At 38.5% G+C, this 25,669-nt stretch overlaps 1 protein-coding gene across 3 annotated transcripts in view; it reads left to right on the top strand.

Moving 5' to 3' along the window:
* Gfrl (Glial cell line-derived neurotrophic family receptor-like) overlaps window positions 1-25,669 on the top strand; it is a 364,389-nt gene that overhangs the window by 283,466 nt on the left and 55,254 nt on the right. Inside the window, exons 5-7 of one of the 3 annotated variants that reach the window (XM_077405673.1) lie at window positions 14,380-14,507; window positions 21,899-22,840; window positions 24,439-24,615. In XM_077405673.1, coding sequence (XP_077261799.1) covers window positions 14,380-14,507; window positions 21,899-22,840; window positions 24,439-24,615 — 1,247 coding nt within the window. The remainder of the gene's footprint in view (window positions 1-14,379; window positions 14,508-21,898; window positions 22,841-24,438; window positions 24,616-25,669) is intronic. The other 2 variants (XM_077405674.1, XM_077405675.1) reach the window with 2 other exon arrangements.

Below are 25,669 nucleotides of genomic sequence, written 5' to 3'. Positions count from 1 at the left end.
TCAAAAGCACAGCTTTTTTTTGGTCCAGCTTTCACTCGGGATACTCCATGGAAAACCATGGCCACCCTTGCTAAGCCGGATGTTGCTTGGGCAAAAATCCTCTGATCTGCAGCAATCTTAGGCCTTTTGCTCAATCGTGTAGTGCTGGGACTGGGTGTGCTCTGTTCCGATCTGGTTCGCTTGCACGTCCCAACGGAAGCTCGCTCCCCCGTCCCTGGCATTGTCGCAGAAGCAGAGTTTGGTTTAGAAGCAGGCTTTTCAGCGCTGCTTTTCCCCTCCATCTGCTTTTGCTTCTTATAACGACGACGTGCCGCCCCGCTATACTTTATCCGGTTTTTACCAGCTTGTGGCTGGGTTTTGTCCGGCTCCTTCCCTAAGCTGTCCGGTCTAACTTCTTCAGGTCGTTCGTCACCTAAGGTGGCTACGTCCTGGAGGACCTCCTCATACTCCGTGTTTTTTTCTTTTATATTATTTTTTTGCATTTTTGTCCCACGAGTACCGCGGTCGCGCGATCTCACCCGGGCAGAGCCGCGAATGCCCGGGGCTTGGCTAAATACTCCCGGAGGTCGCCCGGTTTCCGGGAGGCACCGTTTGTGACGCAGCACCCCTGCGCCATGCAGCCCTCAGCACGGTCGCTCACACCTTGGCTTGGGGGGTTCCTTTTGGTCGGGCGCGCCCGGCTACACCCCTGAGCGGGTGATCTCCGTGCGCGCCCTTAAGCCCCCCACCCGCCTCAAGGCGGCCACCCGCAGCCCCCGAGAACACCGGGTCTGCCGAGCGGTTCCGTCGTTCCCCGCGTCCCGCGAACCACGCACGCCCGCTCCGAGGGTTCGGCAAGGTAGGAACCCGTCGGGGGAGATTTAACGATATAAATGATGCAATTTAAACGAGCAAATAGACAGATGTTTAAGTGTTTTGAAATAATTTTAAAATTACAAACGCACTCTATTTTTTTATATTTCTCAAGTTAATTTATATCACTATTATGCAAATACTTTCCAAGATCTCGGCCGAATATCGACGGAATACGAGGAGCTAAAGCGAAGTGGACGAAGTCTCGAATTAGCACGATTACTCCTGATGATTTCTAGACGCCATTACATTCCCTCCCCCGTCGCCGCCGCCACTGGTCGAAAATTAATTTCTACCGTGACCGGATTCGCGAATTCCCCCGAGTCCACCTTGGATCCCTCCTTCATTCAGTCTCCTCGAACTTCTCCGCATATTCTCCATGGGATTACATGACTAATTACGCGACTACTCGGACCCGCTTAATTTTCGATCGATATGCGAAATGATCAGAAAATTTTGCGATTTGTTGCGCGAAGCGCATCGTCGTTAAGTTCATATTAATTTGAGGCTTACGATATGATAGAGTTTATTACTTATATAGCTGTAAAATCGATATTGATTCTTATTTTCCAAAGAAAGAAAAATATTTGTGAATATAATATATTACATTATATTACATTATTAAATACTTGTATGTTATAACATAGATATTGCTAAATATGAATATACATATCTTTCTATATATAACAAATAAATCCAAAAATTTCAATGAATTGAAGCATTGTCAGCTAGCGTATGTCAGATTACTTTCTTATTTCGGCTCGTCTCTAATCAATCGGAATAAAATTTCTTGATGCGTCGCATCGTAATGTTACATCGTTTTACACCGTGACAATTTTCGCGTTAGCGCAATCAATCGGGAGAAACGACGCACCGACAATTCCCGCGATGCAATCCAGGAATGGAGCGAAACGAGCGCGCGCGCGCGATCTTCCCGGTCTCGGTGATAGAGCTCGACTTGCGGCCAATTTCGCGGAAAACTTTGCAATCTGACCACACGTCAAACGTATTTGCGATTTGATTTATTCACCGTTTCTTCCGGCACGCGAATCTTAGGTTGTTCAACGAGCGGCGGATTCATCTTTCCTTGATGGATCAGATTGATCCACGGGCAGAGTCGGGATAAAGTTCCGCGAGGTACGCGGATGATCGATCGTGTGAGCGAATCGCGCATTACATCTCGATTATATTCTCCGAACAAATACGCGCTGCGGTTTTGACGTAAACTTTGATGAAAACGTAATATTAGTACTGATACCGTGACATCAAAGTACACAGCCTTTTCAGATGCGTTGCAGTTTGTAAAACACGTATTATATCGACGTATAATAATATAACAGGGGCATGCTTAATAACTAGGAGAGCGAGTAGGCCGGGCGTTTCATCGCACATAATCAGTGGGTGTGATACGACCGCGTGACACCAATTTTCTCACATGCGTTAACTTCGACAGGGGTTGTCAGTTTATATGATAATGTTATTTATTAAAATAATTTTTCGTAATAATGATAATTAATTAAATAATCCCATTGTTTACTACGCGTACCTGTGATCTTGTTAATAGGGGAAATTCTTTCGCGTCATTGCGTCAGTTTGCTCACGTGCATTAGCTACGACAGAGGTTGTCGGTTTATATGATATTATCATTGATTAAAATTTTTTTATAATAATGATAATTAATTAAATAATTCATTGTTTACCGTGCATATGATCTTATTAACTGAGAATTTTCGTTATTACTACTTTCTCGCATGCATTAGCTTCGGGATTGTCATTTCATATGATATTGTCATTAATTAAAATAATCTTCCGTTATAATAGCAAATAATTAAATAATCCCATTGTTAATCATGCATTTTATGCTCTGATTAGTTGTGAGAAATTCTCATGTCATTGCACCAATTTTCTCGCGTGCGTTGGCTTTAATAAGGGATTGTCAATACATATAACATTGTTATTGATTAAAATACTCTTTTATGATAATGGCAGTTAATTAAATAATTTCATTATTTGCCATGTACATCTTATTAATTGAGAATTGTTGCGTTATTGTCATTTATATCATGCTATAAAAATTCAGAAACGTTAAAAATATCTTTAAATACAAAATTTTGAAAATTTGAGAATTAAAATATATGTAAAAGAATTCAAATATCTGCGAATGAGAGAGAGTTTAAGAATCTAAGCATTATTATTTAAATGCTTAAAAGAATAACGAAACAACTTTCCTCGCAAGTTTTTGCGTTACATTCTTGACACTATGTCGGACTCTTTAATACAAGACATATTGCGTCCATCGAGGTAGTTTCAATGGAAATGACGTAGCGGCGAACGTATGTCTCCCCCGGGTGGATTCGCGCAGTCACGATCTACGGAGTTACATCTCGAGAAACTGGCGCGGACGTGCGGCCGCGATTCCTGGCGCGGAGGATCAGCACTTACAATTGCACGTGAAATAAGGAAGGTAGAGTAGGGAGACAAGGCCAGGGGTAGGTGGCAAGCGTAGATGCTCATAGCAGACCATCAAAGCCAGAAGCATGACCGATGTTGTTCGGTAAAGGCCGAACTTCCCTCTCTTCGGGGTCGATGAAGCTGTTGACGTCGATGTCATCCTGCGCGTGGCGCGCGTAATTGCGCCCCATATCTGTTAGCAATACGAAAAGAGACGATCAGCGTCCGTACGATCAATATGCCGAGCATAACGGTTTCTTATCGGCATAGTTATAACAATTAATTAAAGATCTGAGATAAAAAGAAGAGATGTAAACACCAAAATAAAATTTTATTGGACTACGAGTGCTCAAGAAATAAATATGTTATTTATTGATATTCAGTTTAAGAAGAAGGTGGGTCTATAAAAATACATCACACGGTCGTTTTATGAAAGAAAGATTTAACTAGCCTATTTATCCAGTTAAAAAGTCAAACTGAAAGTGAATTCAAGATGTGTTATGAGATTGGGATGACGGTATATTCACGTATGGCGGTATAAAAGGTTGGCCATGTGTCATGTATTCCATCCTCAGTAATTCGCAATCGCCGCGTGAAGTTTCGATAAACTCAAGCGCCGATACTATCCGGCCGGCAGCGCGAAGTTGGGTAAGGGACTGACTTCCATGCGCTTTTCCATTTCGGCATATAAGCGCGTCATAAATTTCGGCGTCGGCCAGCCAGCCGCTGGCGGTTGTTTTATGCTCTCCGAGCAGGAACTTGGCCGGGTAATTCTGCAATGCGGTTGAAAGCGCCATCCCCGCGCCTTGCTCGCCCACGAGTTCTCTTTCCGGTCCAGCTCCTTCTTTCCGTCGCTCTTTTTTACGCACGTCCTGATATGCCGTGCACGACCGAGAATTACGCGCGCTCGCGTCGGGACGCATCATCATTGTGTCCTAGCGTGGCAAAACTTGAAGTTTGAAATAGCTGAAGGAAACATTATGTGTGCGCGGTATCTTCTTCTTAAGCTTCGAAGTCCGAAGCAAGTCGAATGATCTATAAAGTCTATGTGTGTAGTTGTCATACCTTTTACATTCTTCAATATATTATTACATTCTTTTTATTACTCAAGAACAGCTGATTTAGAGACAATCCAAGTAATATTAATTATTTTGTGATTATCTTAAACATAAAATATTTTTTAAATATATTTTCTAAAATAATTTATACTTTTATCATATTATAATCTTTTGTTATACGTACTTCTATATTTTAGAACATATAATTGATGTATACTAAAATGGTATTAAAGATACTAAGATTACTTGACTATGACGGCGTACATTGCCACAGGAAATCTAATTATGTTTCAGGATTAGATCGACCGTATCTGTATCCTTTCAACGTATTTATTTTTAATACGCGGCCATGCGGGAACGAGCGCGAAATTAAGTCGAGCATCCATCCATCAGCTCGATTCTCGCGCGAGCGAAATCCCGTGCGGTGATCCCTGGCGATCGAAAGCCGATATCCCGGCTCGCGGGGACCCCCGGAATTGCCCTAATTCGCGAGATTCCGAGTAACAACGGTAACCGCGATACGCGGTAGTTAACTTGAAGGTTAATTACACCCAGGATTTCGAGCGCAGCCGGCGCCCCGAAGAATTTCTGGGTCCGGCAAAATGAAGAGGGCAAAGTGTTAATTTATGCGTTAGTCTCGTGCCTGGCATACACAACCGCGCGCGAGCGGGGAGGATTTGCGGGGAGGGCACCAGAAACGAGAGCGCGCAACGTGAAAGCAACCGCGGGGCGGAGAGCGGTTGTAATTCAGTACGGTAAACTCGCAGCATACGGCATACAATATGCAGGTGAGAACGGGTTTCTCTTCCACCTGCCACCGCTCTTCCGTGTATTTCAACCTCTCTTCAGCCTCTCTCTCTCTCTCTCTCTCTCTCTCTCTTTCTCTCTCTCTCTCTTTTTCTCTCTCTCTCTCTCTCTCTCTCTTTTTCGCTCGTTCATTCTCTCGCTACCAACGTCGTCCACTCCACTGCCCTTAATCATTGTGATCGCATTACGCTGATGAATCCCGAAGTCCCGAATATCCCGCGCCGTCCCCGAGCGTTGAATGCAAGCCTCGTAAATTGCATTTTCTAAAAACGTCGCGGTGACTGTCCCGCGGAAGAAAAAACATTATTCTTTTTTTTCAACAAAGTTTTGTACGTTAGTTTCGAAAACCTCGAATTTTACACACTCTCGTCGTTCTGATATCTCTTTTCAAAAATCGCGGTTGTAATTTCCCAAGCGTTTTGCGCATGAACGACGTTATCGCGATACGAATCTCCTGGCCGTGTTGCAAGCCTGACCGTGACGAGTAAATACGTGCACGTGTGTGCATTAAAATGTGTGCGGCTGTGTGCCCCGGAGACTTACAAAAAAAAACTCTCACCGCCGTATAAATAATGACGCATTCGGAAAACTCGAAATTCCGACACGCATTTATTCGGGGAAGCACAGAAGGGGACCCTCGTTTTTCACAAAGCGAGCGGTAAAGCTTCAAATTTAGCGCCGCTCCCACTCCTTGGCTATCTCTCTTCAAAAATCGGCCCCATAATTTCGCGAGCGCTCTTTCGACGGCAACGACCTTATCGTGCACTAAATTTCTCGTTGCATCGCGAGCTGTGACAAATGCCCGGGTGTATGTATGTGTGTGTGTGCGCACACGGGAAAGGAGGGGAGGGGGTGCGAACACTGCGAACGCGTAACAGGATGCCACGTACGTGCGGCACGTATGCGACTCGCCACGCCATAATTACAAGGCCGTAGTTCCGTATAATGGGATTTTCGATGGTTTCAACGCGAATTCCGGCACGTCCCGGGCGAAGGAGAGCGATAGCGACGATACGACTCTTACCATTGGTCACAAGAGCGATTGCAAATACGCGATTAGTCAATTAACGCAGGAGCGCATTGCGCGACGCATGTTTGTCTTTGCTTTCTTGCGCTCGCCATCATTATCTCAATAAATTGCACGTTAATTAGACAAAAGTAGATTGAAACCGTGTGAAATAGCTCGACAAGTTGAATAGTTATTCGATTATAATATTTCGTTTATGAATGTTTTAATCGATTATAGAGTAATTTAATCAATGATAATTGGAATAATTTTCATAATATCGTGATTTTTGGTGCAAAATATTGTTGTATATCTTAAAGGCACTTTTTTAGCATTGCAGTTATCTTTGCAATTAAATCCGCTTGACTAAACTTGTCTTTTTGCAACTTATCAACCGGATGGCGGTTCTTGTACCGAAATTAATCTCGTCCTTAATTAGCGTTAATATCGAAGTTTGGCTGTGCGCGGAACGCGTGCAATCCGCGCAAGTGCGGCGCGGCGGAACTTCGATAAAACTTCTCATTTATCGCACGATGCTGAAGTTATTGCAACTTTCTCAGGATATGAATAAAGAGTAATGTAGCGTTGCCTTCATCGCGAATACCGTTGCCTTCGTATGTTCGCCCGGCGTGAAATACGATTTCATATTCGCAAAATGCAATCCCGGAGCGCTTTAGAATGCAAAGCGTGTATTCGCTGATTGAGAAGAACATTAAGCGAAGAACATTAAGCGTTCTGTTGCTGAAACGTAATACAAATATTTGCGATGAAAATCATACACAATGGCCGTGCATTTGGAAAAATAGAAAATTAACTTCTATTTACGTATCCTGAATAAAAATGTATATAATGCGTAATAATAATAAACAAAAATTAAATGGCGTAATATTGATATATTGAAATATAAATTAAATGAAATAGTGTGTCCATCAAATGTGTTTAGAACACATATTTTATTTTATTATTTACGTTTTTACAATATTTCTTGTATTTGGAAGAAAATAAATTTTGGTGATATATAAATATATATAAATAATATATATGTATATATAATATTAATGTTAGGGAAGATAATATTTAACGGTGCAGAATATACGTGGTAGAATGTCTAATTTGTATGCAATTAGCAAAAGAAGAAAAGAGAATTAATATACAAATAATCACGTTTTAGCTTTGACTAATCAACCGTTTAATTTTAGGTAAATGATTCAAAAGGCGTTAAATTATCGCTTGATATATTTTGCCGTACGTCATCAGTCAAGTGAAATGCAACTGCGCCGTTGCTCTATTTTGCAAAACCTGGTAACCGTGACCGAGATTGAGGGGCAGATTGCGCGAATTAATTGTCGACCATTCGAGCGTAATTAGCGCTAATTGCGAACTTTTCCCGTATGTGCGCCCGCTCAATGCTCACAATTGGAGAATGCAGTTGCAACTGCGAGTTTCCAGCGCGAAACTTCGGGCTCACCGACTTTGCCTGGCGTAACTTTCCGAGGGAAGTGAAGAAAAAGAAAGTAAAGGAGCGAGTAAAAGTGGTTCGGAGAGAATAGCGAAGGGGGAAAAGGAGACAAACTCTCACTGCGTTGAGAGAAAATGGGGGAAATAGAAATAAAGGTAAATACAGTTTTCGTTAGCTTATTCCTGACGCGACTCATAGTAATTATGTACGCGCAGATATTTTTCATTATCTAAGATTTCTCCGAGAAAGCAGCCGGCAGGCAGAGAAACAAAGATTTAATAAATACCTACTTTTAGCGCTAACTGACATCGTACTTTACGGGATGCCGTTTCTTGATTAAGTTTTAATATTCACTTTACCTTGGCACTTATATACACTAAAACGTTATTAACATTTTATAATTTATCTCTTTGACAATTTAAATTTAAGAAAATATTTTTATTATATTGATGATGAGTCACATTTCCACCTTAGAATTAGTCAAAATTATGAAGATAAGGCTAAATAGGCAAAAATAAGGCAAATTCAATTTGATGAAAGATATATGAAAGGCGTTTTCTTATGTGTATATCGAGTCGTCGAACATCTGTGTATAAGTAGATACTGCGGTAAGCCAGCACACACTCCGTACATACACGAGGGTATCTATAAATGTATAATGCGCGCTCCGTACGACGTGGGGCGTTAAAGCGGGAACTGGCGAGTCGCCTTATGAATTTTAATGAGGCCGTATCGTCACGTGATAGGTGTAAGGGTTGTCCCGAGTCGGGCTTCATACCCGCTGTCAAACAACTCTTAACCAAGCTGTTGGTCGCCAGTTTCCATCGTCGCGACTATGATCTTATACACGTCGAGAGATGATCTGCGACAGCCGCGAGCTAAAACGCCCGACATCGATCAACATTTTAGTGAGCGGTAAATGTTAAAGATAACGCGGGAAACGCGGCCTGCGCAATTTTGATTACACCGATAAAAACGGAGACTAACAAGAGAGAGAATATTAGTTCTTTGTCAATCGATGTCTACAATTAATTATGTGTAACATGTTTTTATGCAGATACAAATTATGGAGACTTGTCTCGCGCAGAACAGGTATTACGATACATTTATAGGTATACATCGTACATTTCATAATTTTATATTCGGAGAGAACATTCGAAGAAGTCAAGAAGACGAGGAAAAAGGGTGGGAATAGACGCGAGCAAAAAAGAAAAGTGGTTCGACTTTTCGGACCTCGCATCGTTAATCATTCGCGCGAGACTCGAGATAGGCGCATGTATTATTCAGTAGCTTTTCGATGCCGGTTATGCATAGCTTTTGTCGATGTTCAGGCGGCCGCATTCGTCGGAAAACCCGTCAGACTCCGTGTGGCGAAAAGTGGAGTGAGTTCGCTCGTGCCCGGGCTGCCGCAGAATGGGTCTCTATGGCGGTCGCATATGGGACCCTCGCTGTAATTCATCTGCGATAACACGACCGTTTCATCGCGAATCGCTATCAAACTTTCGGGGAAACCTGTTCCATTCTCGTCAAAACGTTCCCTCTATAAAAACGACTCGTTTTTGTATACGTATGAGATTGGTAGTACACATGGCATAAAAAGTACTTTATAAAAAATATGTATAAAAAAGAATAGGATGCGCGATAGACAGTTATATAATTCTATACCCCTTAGAGGTAAAGAATCGAATCTTCAGTTTTTGTCAAAATGGAGTTAATATACATTTTTCAATATACAATATACCTACCAGGAACTTAAATCGTATAATAATAAAAGGTCTTATGTCTATCATTATTAGTTCCTAAGATACAATGTTTAGAAAAAGTCGTATATTAAAAATTTTTATAGTGCTTTAATTTTAGAGATACAGCATGTTATATGACAGTTGTACTGCTAAATATGTTAAATTACTTAATTAAAAACTTAAAAAATCAAATTGATTTTTCTATTTTATATCTAAAAAAATACGCTACTTTCTTATTTAAAACTTTGAACCTCGTTTTTTCTAAATTCATAGTAATGGAGATACACAATCCTTTACCTCAGCATTATGTATAATACTAGAAAAAATAGACACTTACAAATAGTTTCTCATTAAAGTTTTCCGATAATTAGTCATTTTTTTCCGCAAAGAATCGATTGTCAATGGATAATTAAACAGCCAGCAATATCTCTGCGAGAATTAATTTTGCATTTTATATCGTGAACAAATTACGAAAATTGCAATAACTCTTCTGGCCCAATGCAGCGATGTTATACGAATTTTAACCTTTTCCTACTCACACCGAATATTAAACATCGCGCTAATATTTCAGGACACCGCGCGCTTATTGAATTTAAGTCGTGCTTTTTACACGATTTTTGCACAATACCCGCCTAGATTTTATATAATAAAATCTATTTCGCTAATCTCCTTTCAGGAATTCCAATTTCTCACACGAACAAAAAAAATGTAATTTTACAAATTATATATATACATATAGCAGCACTAGAGAAAGAATATTTTATACAAAAAGGAGCATCATAAATTTTATTTATCTTGATATACATATTATCAGATAATTATTTTATTAATATTCAAAGAAGATTAAAAAGTGTAGAAAAATGTTTAGTTTTAGAAGAAAAACTTTGTTTTTTTATTTCAAGAAAGTACGTCTTTTTAATCTTATTTTGAATATTAATAAAAAATATAGTTATCATAAAGATAAATAGAATTTATGATGCTGCTTTTTTGTATAAAATATTCTTTCTCCAGTGCTGCTTATGTCAGTCGATAATGTCGACTGTATCGTGGCACAATCTGTAGCAATTTAACTTCTTTTATTTTGACAAATCTTCCATCCATTCTGAGCCATATTCTAACAGCGAACTCGTACGGAGGATTATGGTTTATACCTTCGAATCAGAATCACCGATCGGCTGAACATTGGGAAACAACATCTCGAGTTTCTGTCGTTGACACTTCTAATCGTAGAAACTCCTATGTTTCCGAGCCGTCACGATTTCCTTCGCAGAAACGGCTGACTAATTCGCGTCTGTACCACTTCGTTTCACTATCGATCCTCCGCGGAAATCTCACGATCAGTCTTATCCGACTCGACCGGAGTTCGATTTTACGCCTCGCGAAGCTCTAACGCAATAGTTATTTTGAATATCCAAGTTAAATAATCAGCGTTATATTAAAGTAATATAAGTGCTATTAGCTTGGTTTATTGGGTTAATATGTAATTAATTAGAAAAATACATTCTGCTTTTATTGCATTTTTCTTTAGTAGCGTACTTTAACAATAATTATGATATTTACATAATAGCTACATTATCCGTTTATTTAACGCTATTTAATTAAAAAAAATATTTGCTTATTTAATTCTTATAAAAATTTTAATAACGACATGTTACAAATTATACTTTAAGGTTTTATTCTGAAGTAATTTTTTTCTACTTCTTTTAACTCTATTATTCATATCGATCTGACTCTTCAAAAATCAATGTTCTGTGTGTGTGTGTGTGTGTGTGTGTGTGTGTGTGTGTGTGTGCGCGTGTGTGTGTGTGCGCGTGTGTGCGTGTGTGCGTGTGTGCGTGTGTGCGTGTGTGTGTGTGTGCGTGTGTGTGTGTGTGTGTGTGTGTGTGTGTGTGTGTGTGTGTGTGTGTGTAAAGGATTTCTTGATCAAATTTCGAAAACTTTATAATTGAAGGAAAGTTCCAAAGAAGCGATTTTATGTACTTTAAAGAACGAATTGTTCAGGAAACGAACTTTCTTCGAAACAGTTTCTTCGGTCTCAATGGGGTGGAAACGAATATGCCGCCTCTCGATCGGATATAAGATATGCAGAATCGACGGATCCTTGCATGGGTCGCGAAGATTTCGGTACATGAGGATCACATGAATCTCCACTCCGTTATTTCTTATTTTAGCCAACCGGTTATGCGCATTTATACCGCTGTGACGCGATTTATTTGCGCCAATGCAATGGCGTAAACGCGCGGATCACTGAGTCGCAAAATTCGCTGCAACATTGCGTGGTTGCCGCGCGAAACTCACAGCTGCCATATGAATCCAATATAGTAGCAAAGCGATCGGATGTAATGGTGACAGAATAACGATGTAGGTAGCACGAAGAAAACTGTGAAAATATATTATTGCGAAATAAAGAGAAATCGAGGCAATCGAAAGTATAATTTGCAGATTATTTTATTAAACATGTAATACCCGGTATTTTTAACGTATTATATGTAACTAAATAATATAGTATGTAAATATAACTACAAATTAAATCTCTGAGTGCAAAAATAATATAATAAAATAAATAAATAAATAATATTTGATACTTTATATTTTTATGTCATTTATTACGATGGAAAAATGTTTATCCCCGCTTTTAAAATTAATTAAACTTTTGATTTCTACAAAGATAACGATAAATCTTTTAGGGCTTTACGATAAAACAATAAAAATATTTAGCGACAACATCGTCCTATACAGAAAGAAAGAAGTCAAACAAAATCACAGGATGCGGAATGAAACGTGACTTGCGTTCTCTCGTTCTTACGTGAACCTTTGCACCCTTTGATGCATCTTCCGCCTCCAGTCTCCCGCCCTCATCCCCGTCCCTTCAGTTCCAGCTTTGCCATTCGCTCGCTTTTGCCTCCTTTGACCCTTAATTCGACGACCAAGATTCACCGTAGCGTGCGTGTGCCATTAACCCAAATAATTTTGAGCTCGAGAGTCTCCATGTCGAATTTATCCCTTTACCTATTACACTTCCTTTGCGCTCATCCATATATTTTTTTTCTCTTACTAAAAGAGTGATCAGTACCATATTGGTTTAACAATGTGTTTGATGCAGATTCGATCTATGTATATTAGACGCGTAAGAAGACGTACATTTAAAAAAGCTAAGAAATAAATTAATTGTATCAATTGCTATTATTACTATTATTATTATTATTATTATTATTAATTTTAAATTTATTTCTGCTATATTACATTAATTATGCTTACCTATATTAGCTTATATAAATATACTTCTCTCGAATATTTAAAATCGTTTCAATTATTTCAAGACATGTTTAAAAATTATTTTTTTATTCGCGGTATTCTTTCTTTTTCAACGTTACAAAACGATCTAATGTGATTCCTTATCATTAGCGAAGTAACTCGAATCGCTCAGTGCATCACCGAGTGCATCGAACTGCATCGAGCTGTTACTTCGTGGCGGATTGTCGGTGTGCGGGAAAGGTCCGTTAAGCGTTTTCGTGTAAGTTCGAAAGTCAATTGGTCTGGATTCGCGTAAAGTTTCTACGTTATTTTCGTCCGGGAAAAGGGTGGAAGAAGTTGAGTACGTTTCAGTTCCCGATCGAGGTTCTCGCGTCAGATATGAGGCGTGGTGTAACTCGCGCGACTGACTCCTGCAAAGCTAACGAAACTTCCACGACAAAAAGAAAAAAAAAGCTAGATCTATAGCTTTGACGATCAAAGTTATTTGGTATGTCTATAATCTGTAGAGTGCATGCACGTAAATTGAACCGATAAGATAAGAAGAGAATAAGCAGAAGTCTACTTTAGTTTTAAAAATTCTCTTTTTTTGTACATATACATATATGTATAACAATTCTCTAATTGCTTTGCTACTTATTATTATAATTAGATATGATATAATTGTATAATATATGTATATCGGTAACAGTTAAAAGAAGATATTAGTAATTATGTTCAGCTAAATTTTAAATGAGCTATTTCATAGTTTATACATATGTAACCATATCTTATTAATAACATTTTATGCCATGGATAAACTTTGCAACAAAATAAGACACTATACTGTTATTACGTAAATATTACATACTTTTATGCAGCAATTTTAGTACTTTCTCGCCGAGTTATTCTTATCGGTATTACATTAATTTAATCGTAATTTTAATAGTGGTATCGAGTTTCCACAAACTCAATCGGAAATTGTATAGCTTGTTTTATAATTTTATAATTTTCCGAGTTATTACAAAAAATTAATTATTTACGGGTCGGTTATACACTATATTATTATGTCATTATTAAATAAACTTGCCGGGACTTATAAAAGACTCCGCCATTGCTTCTACACGCTATTTTATAATATACAATATATACAACGAAGAGAGAGAGACAGCAGTCGCTAATTATGCGCGTTTTGAAATTCCGATATGTATCGCATCGATAATGTCTTGCAATTATCGCGAATTATTGGAACACAGACATGTGCAAAAATATAGCGAAATATCGATGGTATATATACGGTAGCTCGATGAATATCGGAGCTTGCGTATTTTAATATTTATTAACGGCTATTGGGGACCAGATGTAGGTCGCGATGTACTTGGCAAAACGCCGATATTTGATGGCCAGTCATTAATCCTTTCTGCGAGGGATTTACGCGGCCCAAGGCGAAATGGGAATTCATTGCGATTAATTAATAATATTTGTAAAGCGGTGGCTCACGATTATTACAATGCAGCAATGCATCACAGTGGCCTGTTATTAACGTGATTCCGTATCCTGCAATTAAATAGCCAGCAATCTTCATGAAGTTAATAACTTAATGCGGTCCAGCTTTCTTATTATTATATTATATTATTTTGTTCACTATTTTGTGTGACATTTATTTTATATTTTTTCACTTATTTTCATATATTTTCTAAAATGTAAGACGCATATTTTTCACATAATCAGTAATTCTTATATATTTAACCACGTTCTCTATTACTGTTTTAGGGATGCTTGTCATGATTCCTGGACGCAACTGCGACTATCGCCAATGTTCGGCTGCATATGTCCGAATAATCATATCAAGCGGCGATGCGACAAAATCTTCTCGACGGTGAACCACAATCCCTGCGTTGGTGAGTCCAACTATAAAACGCGATTTGTACAGTTCACTCTTTCTCTCTCTTTCTCTCTCACTCTCTCTTTCTCTCTATCCATGTATTCATATATATTCCCATCGTACATGTAATTACTTATTGAATATTAAATTTATGTGTCTTGTCAACGAACGACATATAATCGTAATAGCACTATTTAATCGTAAAAAGTAAAGATTTAATTTATTATTGGATACATTCTGCTAATTGTACACAAACTATGCTATCGCAAAAGCAAATTTATGATTAGTTTAGTTAATGGTATAAAAATCTTTGCAAATTTAATGAAAGTTTGTCAAATTCCATTCTATTAACGTGATATGCTTAAATGCACATCACGCGATGCGTAACTACGTGTACGAAATAATATCGTTTGATAAGTTTTATCATGAATTGGAATTCGAAATACAATGTTGTGACATGAATGAACAAGTACAATTATATTAGCACACCTTGTGAAAGGCGATTGTCGATGTTGTGAAGTAATTTTGGATATATATAAAAAGTTTTTTCTATCGTATCTACATTGAGTTTACGGGGTTTATCCTTGCGTGTCTGTCTGTGTGTATCTTGTACAGAATTCCTATTTGATTTTTTTCTGTCGATGTGTGCATCGAAGTGTTTGCATCGATCCTGGACTACTGCAGTGATAGATGGCCAATCATCGCCACGTACAATCTTAAAATGTTGAGATTTTATTTAAGAAGAATTAACTGCATCTTACGATGTCAAATTAAATTTTCCATTTTTATTCCAGAAAATTTTGGTAATTGTATAGATGGGGGGGACCACCTTGGATGACCTTGATATTTTAGTAAAATATACCTAAATGGATGAATTAATTTATTAATAATTATGACGATAATTGCGTTTATAATATATATGCATAATCGACGGCGCTCTCAAATTCTTGCAACAAAGTGCGAAATTTGTTATCAACAAAGTGCATAAACGAGAGGGGCTCATTGTAACATCAGTCTCGCGTTTAAAGCGGACTTCCAGCTGAGAACTGACGTACACTAAACTGAAGCCACTTCCTGTTACTCTCTCATTTTTTTCCCTGGCATCAAAGTTGCGAGCGAGGTAGAATGCTGCTCGACGGGGCAATTACTTTTAAGCGATACCGCAGTGTTCAAGGCTCGTCGGAGAACGTTATCCTCACCCTCGGATAAGCTTTCTTCGTAATTAACTAAAGAGGAAGATGCAAGCATTAAAACGAAGATAACAATGAATCCTAACTTTGAGAAGCAGATAATAACCGATGCGTTAGAGATGTATTACCGCAGCAATTTCAGGAACAAAATTTTTTTTTTAATAGAAATATAATTTTAATCGAAATTATGTTTCGCTGTTCCAATATGTTTTAATATAGATCAATTTTTTTTTCATCATTTTTAAAACTATGTCCTGTAAATTATTTTTACAAAAGTAATAATAGAATAACAAAAAAAGTATTTATTTCGACAACCTTTGGCAAATGTAATTAAAAATAAACGTCACGTTTATTTTTAATTACATTTGCCAAAAGTTGTCGAAATAAATATTTCTTTTGTTATTCAATATTGGGGCGAGGAACAAACTATTTATTTTATATAATAATAGAATGCTTGACGCGTATCTATTTAAATATTTTAAATTATTTACAATAGGTACTAACAAAACTCAGTACATACAAATCTGTTGTAAAAATTAATCATTATATATTTAAACTGTGTAATCACTTAAATTTAATTTATTTAGTTCACTTTTTACCCCAATTTATTTTAATTTATATACTTCGCTTGATTATTGAACATCCAACTGTACATACATCCAGGATCGATAACGCTTCTGCCCGTGCCTCGCAATTGTAATTTAATAAGACAACAAAAAACTCAAAGCGTGCAACGCACGCACGTGAAACGTAAGTATCTTTACACGCATCACACGCATGTGTGACAAATGTTGTCTCTTGCGTTGCGTTTGACGAATGAATCGCGCCAACAGCGGTGCAATAGTGCGAGCGATGAACGCGACATACACACTCGACGATAGCATTAACAGTTGTGGAATGCGTGACTGGCCGAGAGCAGTTTTCAGCGCGGAAACATAAACGAACAATTAATCATTACGGTAACAATGTTATAACGTAATTAACATCCAACGCTACAGACAAAATTGTACAAACAATTCAGTTTAGCTGCTCTCGACGCAGAAAAAAAACTATACTTTGACCTCGCGAAACAAAGAAATTCTGCGTGCCTTTGCTACAATTTCAAATTAATTTTGAATGCCGTACGGTATGTCGATGACATACTTAGCCAACAACTACAAACTAATACAATTTAGTGTCTAAATCGGTAACGATGTCGGGTCAAACGTTTAACGAAAATGCTTGAAAGATTGCTTTTTAAGTGATCTGTGACCAAATGAGTCAAATAACTTATATCTTGACGATATATTACACTTCATAAGAAAGAATTTGTTTAATAATCCTTTGAAACTTTCGCGAGTCGACAAATATAATTCTAAACTGAAGTTGGACATTATTTACCTCTTGTATGAAGTTTAATTACTTGCTGTCAAAGATTTTACCATTTTTTTAATTAATTACTAATTAATTACTTTAAAATGTGCAAAAATATTTAGACAATTAAAAATTATATCCGATTATTCATTGAGCAATATTTTTATATAATACAACTACACATTTTTAAAGACTTTTTCACATTTAAAAATTTTTAAATATACCTTTGAAATCAATCCGATACTTTTGACGTTACTGCCAATACTGTCTCACGCAAGTTTGAACATAAAAATAAGACGTTCGAAACGCGTAATACCAAACGATTCGTCCGGTATGTAGATCTGGATCTTGAATTGAGATTGGAAGAGCGCGACTTTAAATGGGCCGACCCTTCGCCATCCTCCGTTCTTATTCTTTTCCCCAGGATATCGAACAACCAGACGGTAGGTGTATGAATAGCAATGAAGGAGAAAGAAGGGCGAGAGAAAGGAGGAGGAATGCCGTCCTCGAGCACGAAATTTATATAAACGCGCTCGAACTACTCCGCGCAGTCGTATTAAATTACTTCTTGCCGTTACAAATGATGGAATCTCCGACATGTGGGAAATATCTCAGACGTCCTATCATTACGCTTAATCGCGTACATATTGATCGTTCGATTACATTTTTATTATTGCAAATTGTAAATTGATTAGAAAGACTATATCTAAGTTGACAGACATAAAGTTCTCTCACTATTGTCGCGCGCGGTTTATTAGTTATTGATTATCTGAATAATAGATGGCGAGTCATGATAGCACTTAATTGCTATTTAATAGCGTACTATTATTAGTTACATCGAACGAGAAGCAATTGTCGTTACTATTTGGTACATTTTAATTGTAATGCGACTTGAATATTATTTCAGTTTTTTACTTATACTCTTCTGAAAGTTATTAATTTAACTAGTATTATATAATTGCGATAAATTCTATTGTAATATATATAAAAAGATTCAAGATCCAACCTCAACAGAACAAATTAACAAGTAGATTACAATTGCAAGTATCTACATCACAACACAACAGCCAGTTGTTTAAAAACAGCGCAAAATCTCTTTAAGTATTTATTATTTTTATAACAATCTTGCTCGTTATATAAAAATCAAACTGCCCTCTCGTACACAAAGAAAAAGAAATCTCCGTGACCCCTATCGTCGCACTTTCTGGGTGAATAACATTCCGAAACTGCAATATCTTGAACAACGTGAGGTGTCTCATATAGCCGATATTTAGGAGCTACGATATTTTTTTGCCACGGAGTATGAAAGCACGAAAATCTACAAAATAAAAGTGCTAAAAATTGTAATATCTCCGTCATATCTCTCTTTTTAAATGTCACCGAAGCTCTTAACTATCCTGGGTCAGGTCTGTCGCATCTCACGTTACTCATCCGAAGTTAATAAAACGAAGGCACGCCGGAGAAGTAGCGGAGCGCATGATACTCAGAATCGAACGTCTCGAAACGTTCGATCGGAGGTATACTTGAAGGGGTTCGGCGTGGAGGGTCCTCCTCCACCGTCGGTCCGGTTCCACGAGAGAGGAAGAGACGTCCGTTCCGAATGGAGGGAGAGGCCCGAGGAAACGCGAGGGATCGATCCCTCGAAATCCCGGAACGCACGAGAGAGAAATGTCTGCACGTGAAAGCGCACCTCGGCACCCCCTATGAGGACGCACTCCGCCCCCCCCCCCTCCCTCGGAGGATTCGCGTTTCGAGACCAATATCCTCGCCGCCGCCGCCCCTCGGAGACTATCCCCCGAGTGTCTCTCTCGCCTCATTCGTCTGCGATCTCGCGCGTACACACCATATATATACGTCATGAATATTTCGACGCGCCGCGCGCGACCGCTCGCGCGCGCTCCATTCGACAAACGCCCACGAGATAAATCGACGAGATGGAGAATCGCTATCGAGACGAAACGATCTCGCGGGAATATATCGGCTGCGCCGTTATATTCACGGTTGTACGATATTCTTAGTTAGACACCTTGCTATTTAAATATTAACGGCTGCGCCGCAAACGTATAACGGGATATATCTTTGGATCTTATAATTATTTCCTTTCCTCCGCGACCTGTGAATAATCGGAACTAGAGCGCACATTTATGGTTCGATTAAATGCGTGTATTATATATTCATTCGTTTATCATTTAGACTCTCCGCGTGGTTGAGAATCTTTTCCAATTTTGTCGATCTGATCGCCGCGCCGACTCGTGTGCCGTATCAATCCCCTCTTGTACCGCGTTGGAACCGCGCGATAGAACGTTGACAGGATTCGATCGCTTCGCGTTCGACACTCTCGCAATTTTCCTTTGTCGTCGTAAATCCACCGCGACGAATCGACGTCGCGAGATCGGCCGAGATTGCTTGCACCGTGAAATATGAAACGCGCACGCTTGACGGATGAAGCGCGAGTCCAAGGTGGCGGCGATGAGCCGCTCCACACTTCCGGATAGCCGATTCTGCGGGGTGGAGTTGCGGCAACCGGGAATTGTGCACCGCATGTCGTATTTCTGCATGCCCGTGAATCCGTATATACTGGGGGAATCGACGAATCGGCACCCGCATGCCTATAACTTACGGCTTGTTTTCTCTCTGAGGTGTGTAGCCTGTTAGTGTGTGTAACGCCTACTACGACTCTGTCTACTCTCTATACTCGACTCACTATACTCTCCTTCGTTCCTCAACGTCTCGCCGAACGATTTATCGGAAAATGTCGTATGGCTATCAGAGTTGATTTCGTCAGCAAATTAAATATTTAAACAGATAGGACAAGTTGATGATCGACGTTCAATAAAATTTAATTGAAAAAAAAAAAAAAAAACGATTTGTTGATTAATATATACTTTCTGTATTCTAGTAAAAGTGTCCGGTAGGTAAATCCAACAGTAAGCGTAGTAGGGAAGTATACTTGGAAGTATTCAAGTTGCCTTACTACCTAAATATATTTTTTCTTAAAATTAAAAATTATAAGTCGCGAGTATTTAATTCCGACAGTACATTTGATTTTTTTACTAATTATCAAATGTTCAATGAAATAAATAATATATGTATACTTTTTTTCTTTATTGAACTTGCAATTAAAGAATTTGACAACGGAATAAAGAATGTGACGTGACAGCTGAAAGAAAAGCGCGCAATTAAAAACGAGAAAAAAATAGGCGCGCAGTAATTTATTCGGCTTTCCATTTCGCTTACGAACGATTGACGCAGAACCAGCCAAGAGTTAACCCTCTTGGTTAACGTCCCGCGGTCTCTTGCGTCTCTTGCGACAAATCTCTCGGGAATCCCAAAATCTCTTGAGAACGAAATCACGCTCGGCGAGCGCGGCGCATCGCTTCGGGATAATTTCAAGTCTCACGAGTATTCTCGAAGGAGTCCGAAAATCCTCCCCGGAAAGAGACGCCAGGTCGCTTGTCGATTTCGATTATCTGCCGGTTCATTTAACTTCGTCTTCTTGCCGGTTTTTTATTTCGCGTCGCACCATCACTCCTGACAAACGAGAAAACGCCCGACATCGTCGTGTGGACATTCAGGAAGATATTTGCTGCTCGTTAATAACGCGCTTGAAGTAACTCACGATTAACTATAATTATGCAATTTAAAATAATTTTTTAGCCGAATTAATTTGTTAAAAATATAGTATGAGAGTATAAATAAAAAATGCATTTTTATAAAATAAATTTGTGATAATTGACTGTGATAATAAATTTGACCTAGTTTCAATTAAATCACGAATAATATTATTTCCTCTTAAATTATTTCTTGATTTTTGACTATAATTGCGTTTGTCGAAAGCAATTTTTCCAACGATCATATATCAATGATTTAAATAGACATTGAAAATAAATAATAATAAAATTTTGATATATATATAGTACTATTATCTCATATATATTGACATATTTATGTGCATCAATTCTCAAATATAGATAAAATAAAGACGTTTTAGTTTTGTCATATCTTATTTATAATTCTTTTTTCAAATAAAAATCTTGAGATATTTACGTATGGCAATTAGTAATATTCTCTAAATAAAGAAATTTTTGTGGTCTCTATTTATTAATGATAAAAATCTTGGAATCGCCGAGAATAGTTAACATCTAAAAATTCTTTTTCTTAAAAGAGAATTCACTGACCAGAAAATGTAATAAATACATCTTATACAATAATATATTTTTAACACATGGAAACGTGACTTTTTTCGAGAGATATTAATATCTCATTGTTAGTAGAATTTTAAATTCTTCGTTAGACGATGATCGGAATTAAATACTCGATTTCAATATGCAATATTAATTTATATTTGTTTGTTAAACAATTAGTTCAAATATGTTTAAATTCATACATAACATATTATCCATTTCTACTTAATTTATATTTTTTCTGTCGTTTCCGCAAAAAAACTCTACTTTTGATAAAAATGTCAAGAAACCACGAGTACATTGATTAATTCATAACCATTCTAAATTAATTTCATAACATGGAACGTTGCGTCTACAATTACGCTCATTCATCTTTGTGTTCAACGTCTCGGAACATCGATAATACTCGATATCCATGCGATTATTTATCTGGACAGACAGAAGCTGGTATATTATCTCCCAGCCAGCGATATCGAGCCGAAGTCTCCTCTCTGCGATTTATCCCCCGTTAACGCCCGTGCACCGCAACTACCACCACCACCACCATCATCACTATCACCATCACGACACTTTACCCCACAACAACAGCACGCAGACCTCGCACGTTGCGTAAACCGAGATGGCGAACGCGCACCCTCACTCACCCTGTTCTCGTCCGCGGCTCTGCTTCTGTGTTACAGAGGTCCTGCCTTCCTCCACCTCCGTAGATCTGTCGGGCACGGATTCGGCCCTGTACCCGTTCGACCCGCAGCAGGAGAACTACCAGGAGATCTGGTTGCCGCCGACCAGTATGTACCCCTATTTTCTGTTCCCCGGGACCGCGCGCACCCCGCCGTACTACGATCCCGACAGCACGTACGACATACGGGAGCCCGGCAATCGCTACTATCAACACCACCACCGTCACGGCGATCGACATCATCACCAGGAAGCGCCGGAGCTGCCCGGCCGGCCAGCCGTCCTCGTAGTCGAGGCGTACGACCCTCGGACCGATTCGGACCGGTACGAGACCGATATGAATCGGTTCGAGGATCGCGCGGCGACCTCGCGTCGTCCAGGCGTTGATCATCCGGATCGGTCGACGGATGGATCTTCTTTTTCTTCTTCCTTCTCCTTCTCTTCTTCTTCTTCCTCCTCTTCTTTTTCTTCTTCGTCTTCTTCTTCTTCTTCTTCTTCTTCTTCTTCTTCTTCGTCGTCGTTGTCCAAGCATGATCGCGCCTCCGGCACAGTGCACCTGCAGCCCCAAAGCGAGCATGACGCGCACCCGCACCAGCATCGGCACCATCACCACCTACAGCACCAGCACCATCACCGTCAGCACCCCGCACTACCCGCACCACCGTCCGTCGTCGCGACACTGTCGTCGTCGTCGGCGGGCTCGTACGCGCCGGCGACTGCTCGTCCCACGCCTACCGTGTTGGACGAGCCGTTGGGGGCCCACGGGCCCGGCCATGCCGAACTGCCCCGGCTGCCGGCCCCGAGGAAGTTTGCGCCCAGGCCCACCTACGAGCACCGCGCGATCTTCGACCGCGCCGACGACGACCTCGATGACCTCGAAATCAGGCCAGCCGCGCCGCCCGTCGATCGGTTCTTCGATCTCCGCGAAGAGTTCGTCGACCAAGGTTCGTACCGGGCCCACCGGCACGTACAAGGGACCTCATTTTGCGAAGCCGCCAAAGGACGTGTTCCAGGGAGACACGTTAGGTGTCTGAAAAGTTTTTCGCTCGCGTGAGTACGTCGGGCACTGCGATGGGCATGCTCGTGTACCTTTTATGAATCTTACTTTGGCAGGGTATATTCGGGAAATTGGAAATGGAAAAAATATGCTGACACAGTTTCGAAAATTTTTACATTGAAATTGAGAAGCTGTTGTTTAATTCTATTTGAGATAAAACTGTTAAAATTAATTTATAATAATTTATAACAACGATTAAATTTTAATGAAACTTGGAATTTCCATTGCTTTGTTTACTTTTATCTATAATCACGAATATGAAAAATGTGTGAAAATATGGTTGTGATACCCATCTGCATCCCAGCGTAGTCCGCTTAATTATTTATTTAGCGACAGGAGAAGCTAATTATTTAAAAAATATTAGGAATCATATATGTATACATAGCACAGGTAAATTACGGGTATAAGTATTTATGAGAGAATATAGTACTTAGAATTTATGCGACTTCGACTTGTCGATTATATAACAGCGAATTAATAAATTTTTAATATCTAAGTAAAACGGCAAGCATTAGTTCCAGTTAATTATTAATAATATTTAGCATTATATATTCTTTCCTTATTTCTTTTTAACTTTGTAAAACGGTTTTAACATTTCAAAGTTGTTTCTTCATTTTATTAAGAACTTTTAAAATTATTTCATGCAGTATTTTACGTAATAAATTAATCAATTTTAAAAAATTGAAGAATAAATGTTTGTAAAATTTAATGTTTTTTTTACGTATATTGGTGAACATGAATGTTAAAGTACAATAATATATATTTTTTTTTTAAACAAAGAAAATACTATTTCAGTTATATTACTTTTATCACTTATTACATCATTGTTAAAAAAAATTTTTGATTATACATCTGAAGTATAATCCACATTAAATTTTTTCCAAAGTTTCAATAATTAACCTAATACATTTTTTTAATCGAATTAAAGAAATTAGTTCAATTATAAGTTGTAACTAGAAATGCAACACTGGATTATTTCTTTATTTAACATGTATAATTGAAATATATATTTTATTCAATGTGTCTTACAAGTGCGCTTATGACAAGGATCAAAAAGTCATGATTAGTCCTTTGTCTCGTTCCCGCTCACTTCAATGTGTGACTACAGTAGCCGAGAAAAAAAAGCTTTCCGTTGTAGGTATTATTTTCTCAGACTCTTCGCGTCGCGAGCTGCAGCATCATAACGCAGTAAAATTTCCGCACGCAAATATGTTCGCGGATCAGCCAAAGAGAAAACGCTCTCGCAATTTTCCAACGACCTCGGAATGCAATTTCGCAGCTCGCGACTACAGCTGAAATTTCGAATATAAGAGCAGCGATTCCTCAATAATTTCTAGAATGGCGCACAATCGCGAGCTTTCTTTCGTCTTTTCTTTGCAAGATAGCTCGGAAGAAAGGTCTCTTTTAATTCCTTCTATATAACGATGGATTTATCTTGAAGATTGTACTTTTTGTGCACAACTTGTTACGCCCGGTCATTTACAGTGAAGGTCATCGCCCATCCGGATAATTCCACCAGCTTCGAGGTGATTGAGTCGCAGCTGGAAAATCCGCTGATCGATGCCAAGCATCGCGATCTGCTCAACATGAAGCAGATTCCCATTCCGGATGGCCATCATCATCGCACACATCACAAGAGGAACCAAACGGATGATTTCGAACGTGAGTCTCTCACCATAATCTTATTTCTTATTTCTAAAGTAAACGCATTATTTATTTTTAATCGAAAATTACGATTCTATATAAATGTGCGTTATAAATAGATGTTTCTTGCACAATGAACAAGTGTTCTATTGATTTAATTCAATTTTGTTTACGAATAAATAAATAAATTAATCGAATAATTTTTTTATAATACAATACTAAAGCGATGCTAAAAATACGTTGGTTATATATTTATGTTTTTTAATTATATTTGGTAAATGTAAAAATATGTAAACGATTTCAAAATTATTTATATAATACGATTATGATTACGATTAGGAAAGTCAAATTATTATTTATTTCAATCGTTTTCTTCATGAGAGATTGTCGTGAGCAATCTCATGCGACGTGATGTGTGAATGGCGGAATTATCAGCTACCATTGTCTCAATATTCCAGCACAAATTGTACGCAATCAATGCAATTAAGTACTAAGTAGTAAGTTGTCCGGTATGTAATCATAAATTTTTCCACTAAGATGATTTTTTTTGCCGGATGCGGCAAATTATGTCAAAAATGTGTCGTGGCGTCGCTGGATGTGCATCATGGAAAATTCCATTTGTTTTAATGCGCAGTGCAAATTCATATTTTCCCGCAAACTGCCCGCGACGGCACCTTGTTGATGCTGGATAGTCAAGTTTCGCGAAGGAAAGGGTGTATATGAAACTGGTTTTTATGCATGCGATGACTTTCATCATACATTGCGATAATTCTCAATGTGTTTCGACGAACAGGAGTAAAACGTTTTACCCATTGTATTGCAAATAGTTCATTTTTTGACCTAAAAACGCATGATGATTATAGGTTACTTTTATATAAAAACATTAGTTCTAGATGTGATTATTACGAATTAAAAACATTTGAAAACTTATGTGATTTATACGGGACAAAGAATAGGTCTTAAAAATAAGCTATTTTGTTTATTTAGCAGAAATTCTCTTTGATATTTTTATATACTGTCAAATACGAGCCAATTTAAAATATGAAAAAGCTGTATACTCTTCGGGAAAAAG

The sequence above is a fragment of the Temnothorax americanus genome, unplaced genomic scaffold (assembly GCF_048541705.1).
Source record: "Temnothorax americanus isolate GAGA-0224 unplaced genomic scaffold, ASM4854170v1 Scaffold2, whole genome shotgun sequence".
Lineage (NCBI taxonomy): Eukaryota > Metazoa > Arthropoda > Insecta > Hymenoptera > Formicidae > Temnothorax > Temnothorax americanus.
Note: the sequence above shows the minus strand (reverse complement) of the source record. Positions and strands in the feature narration are given on the sequence as shown.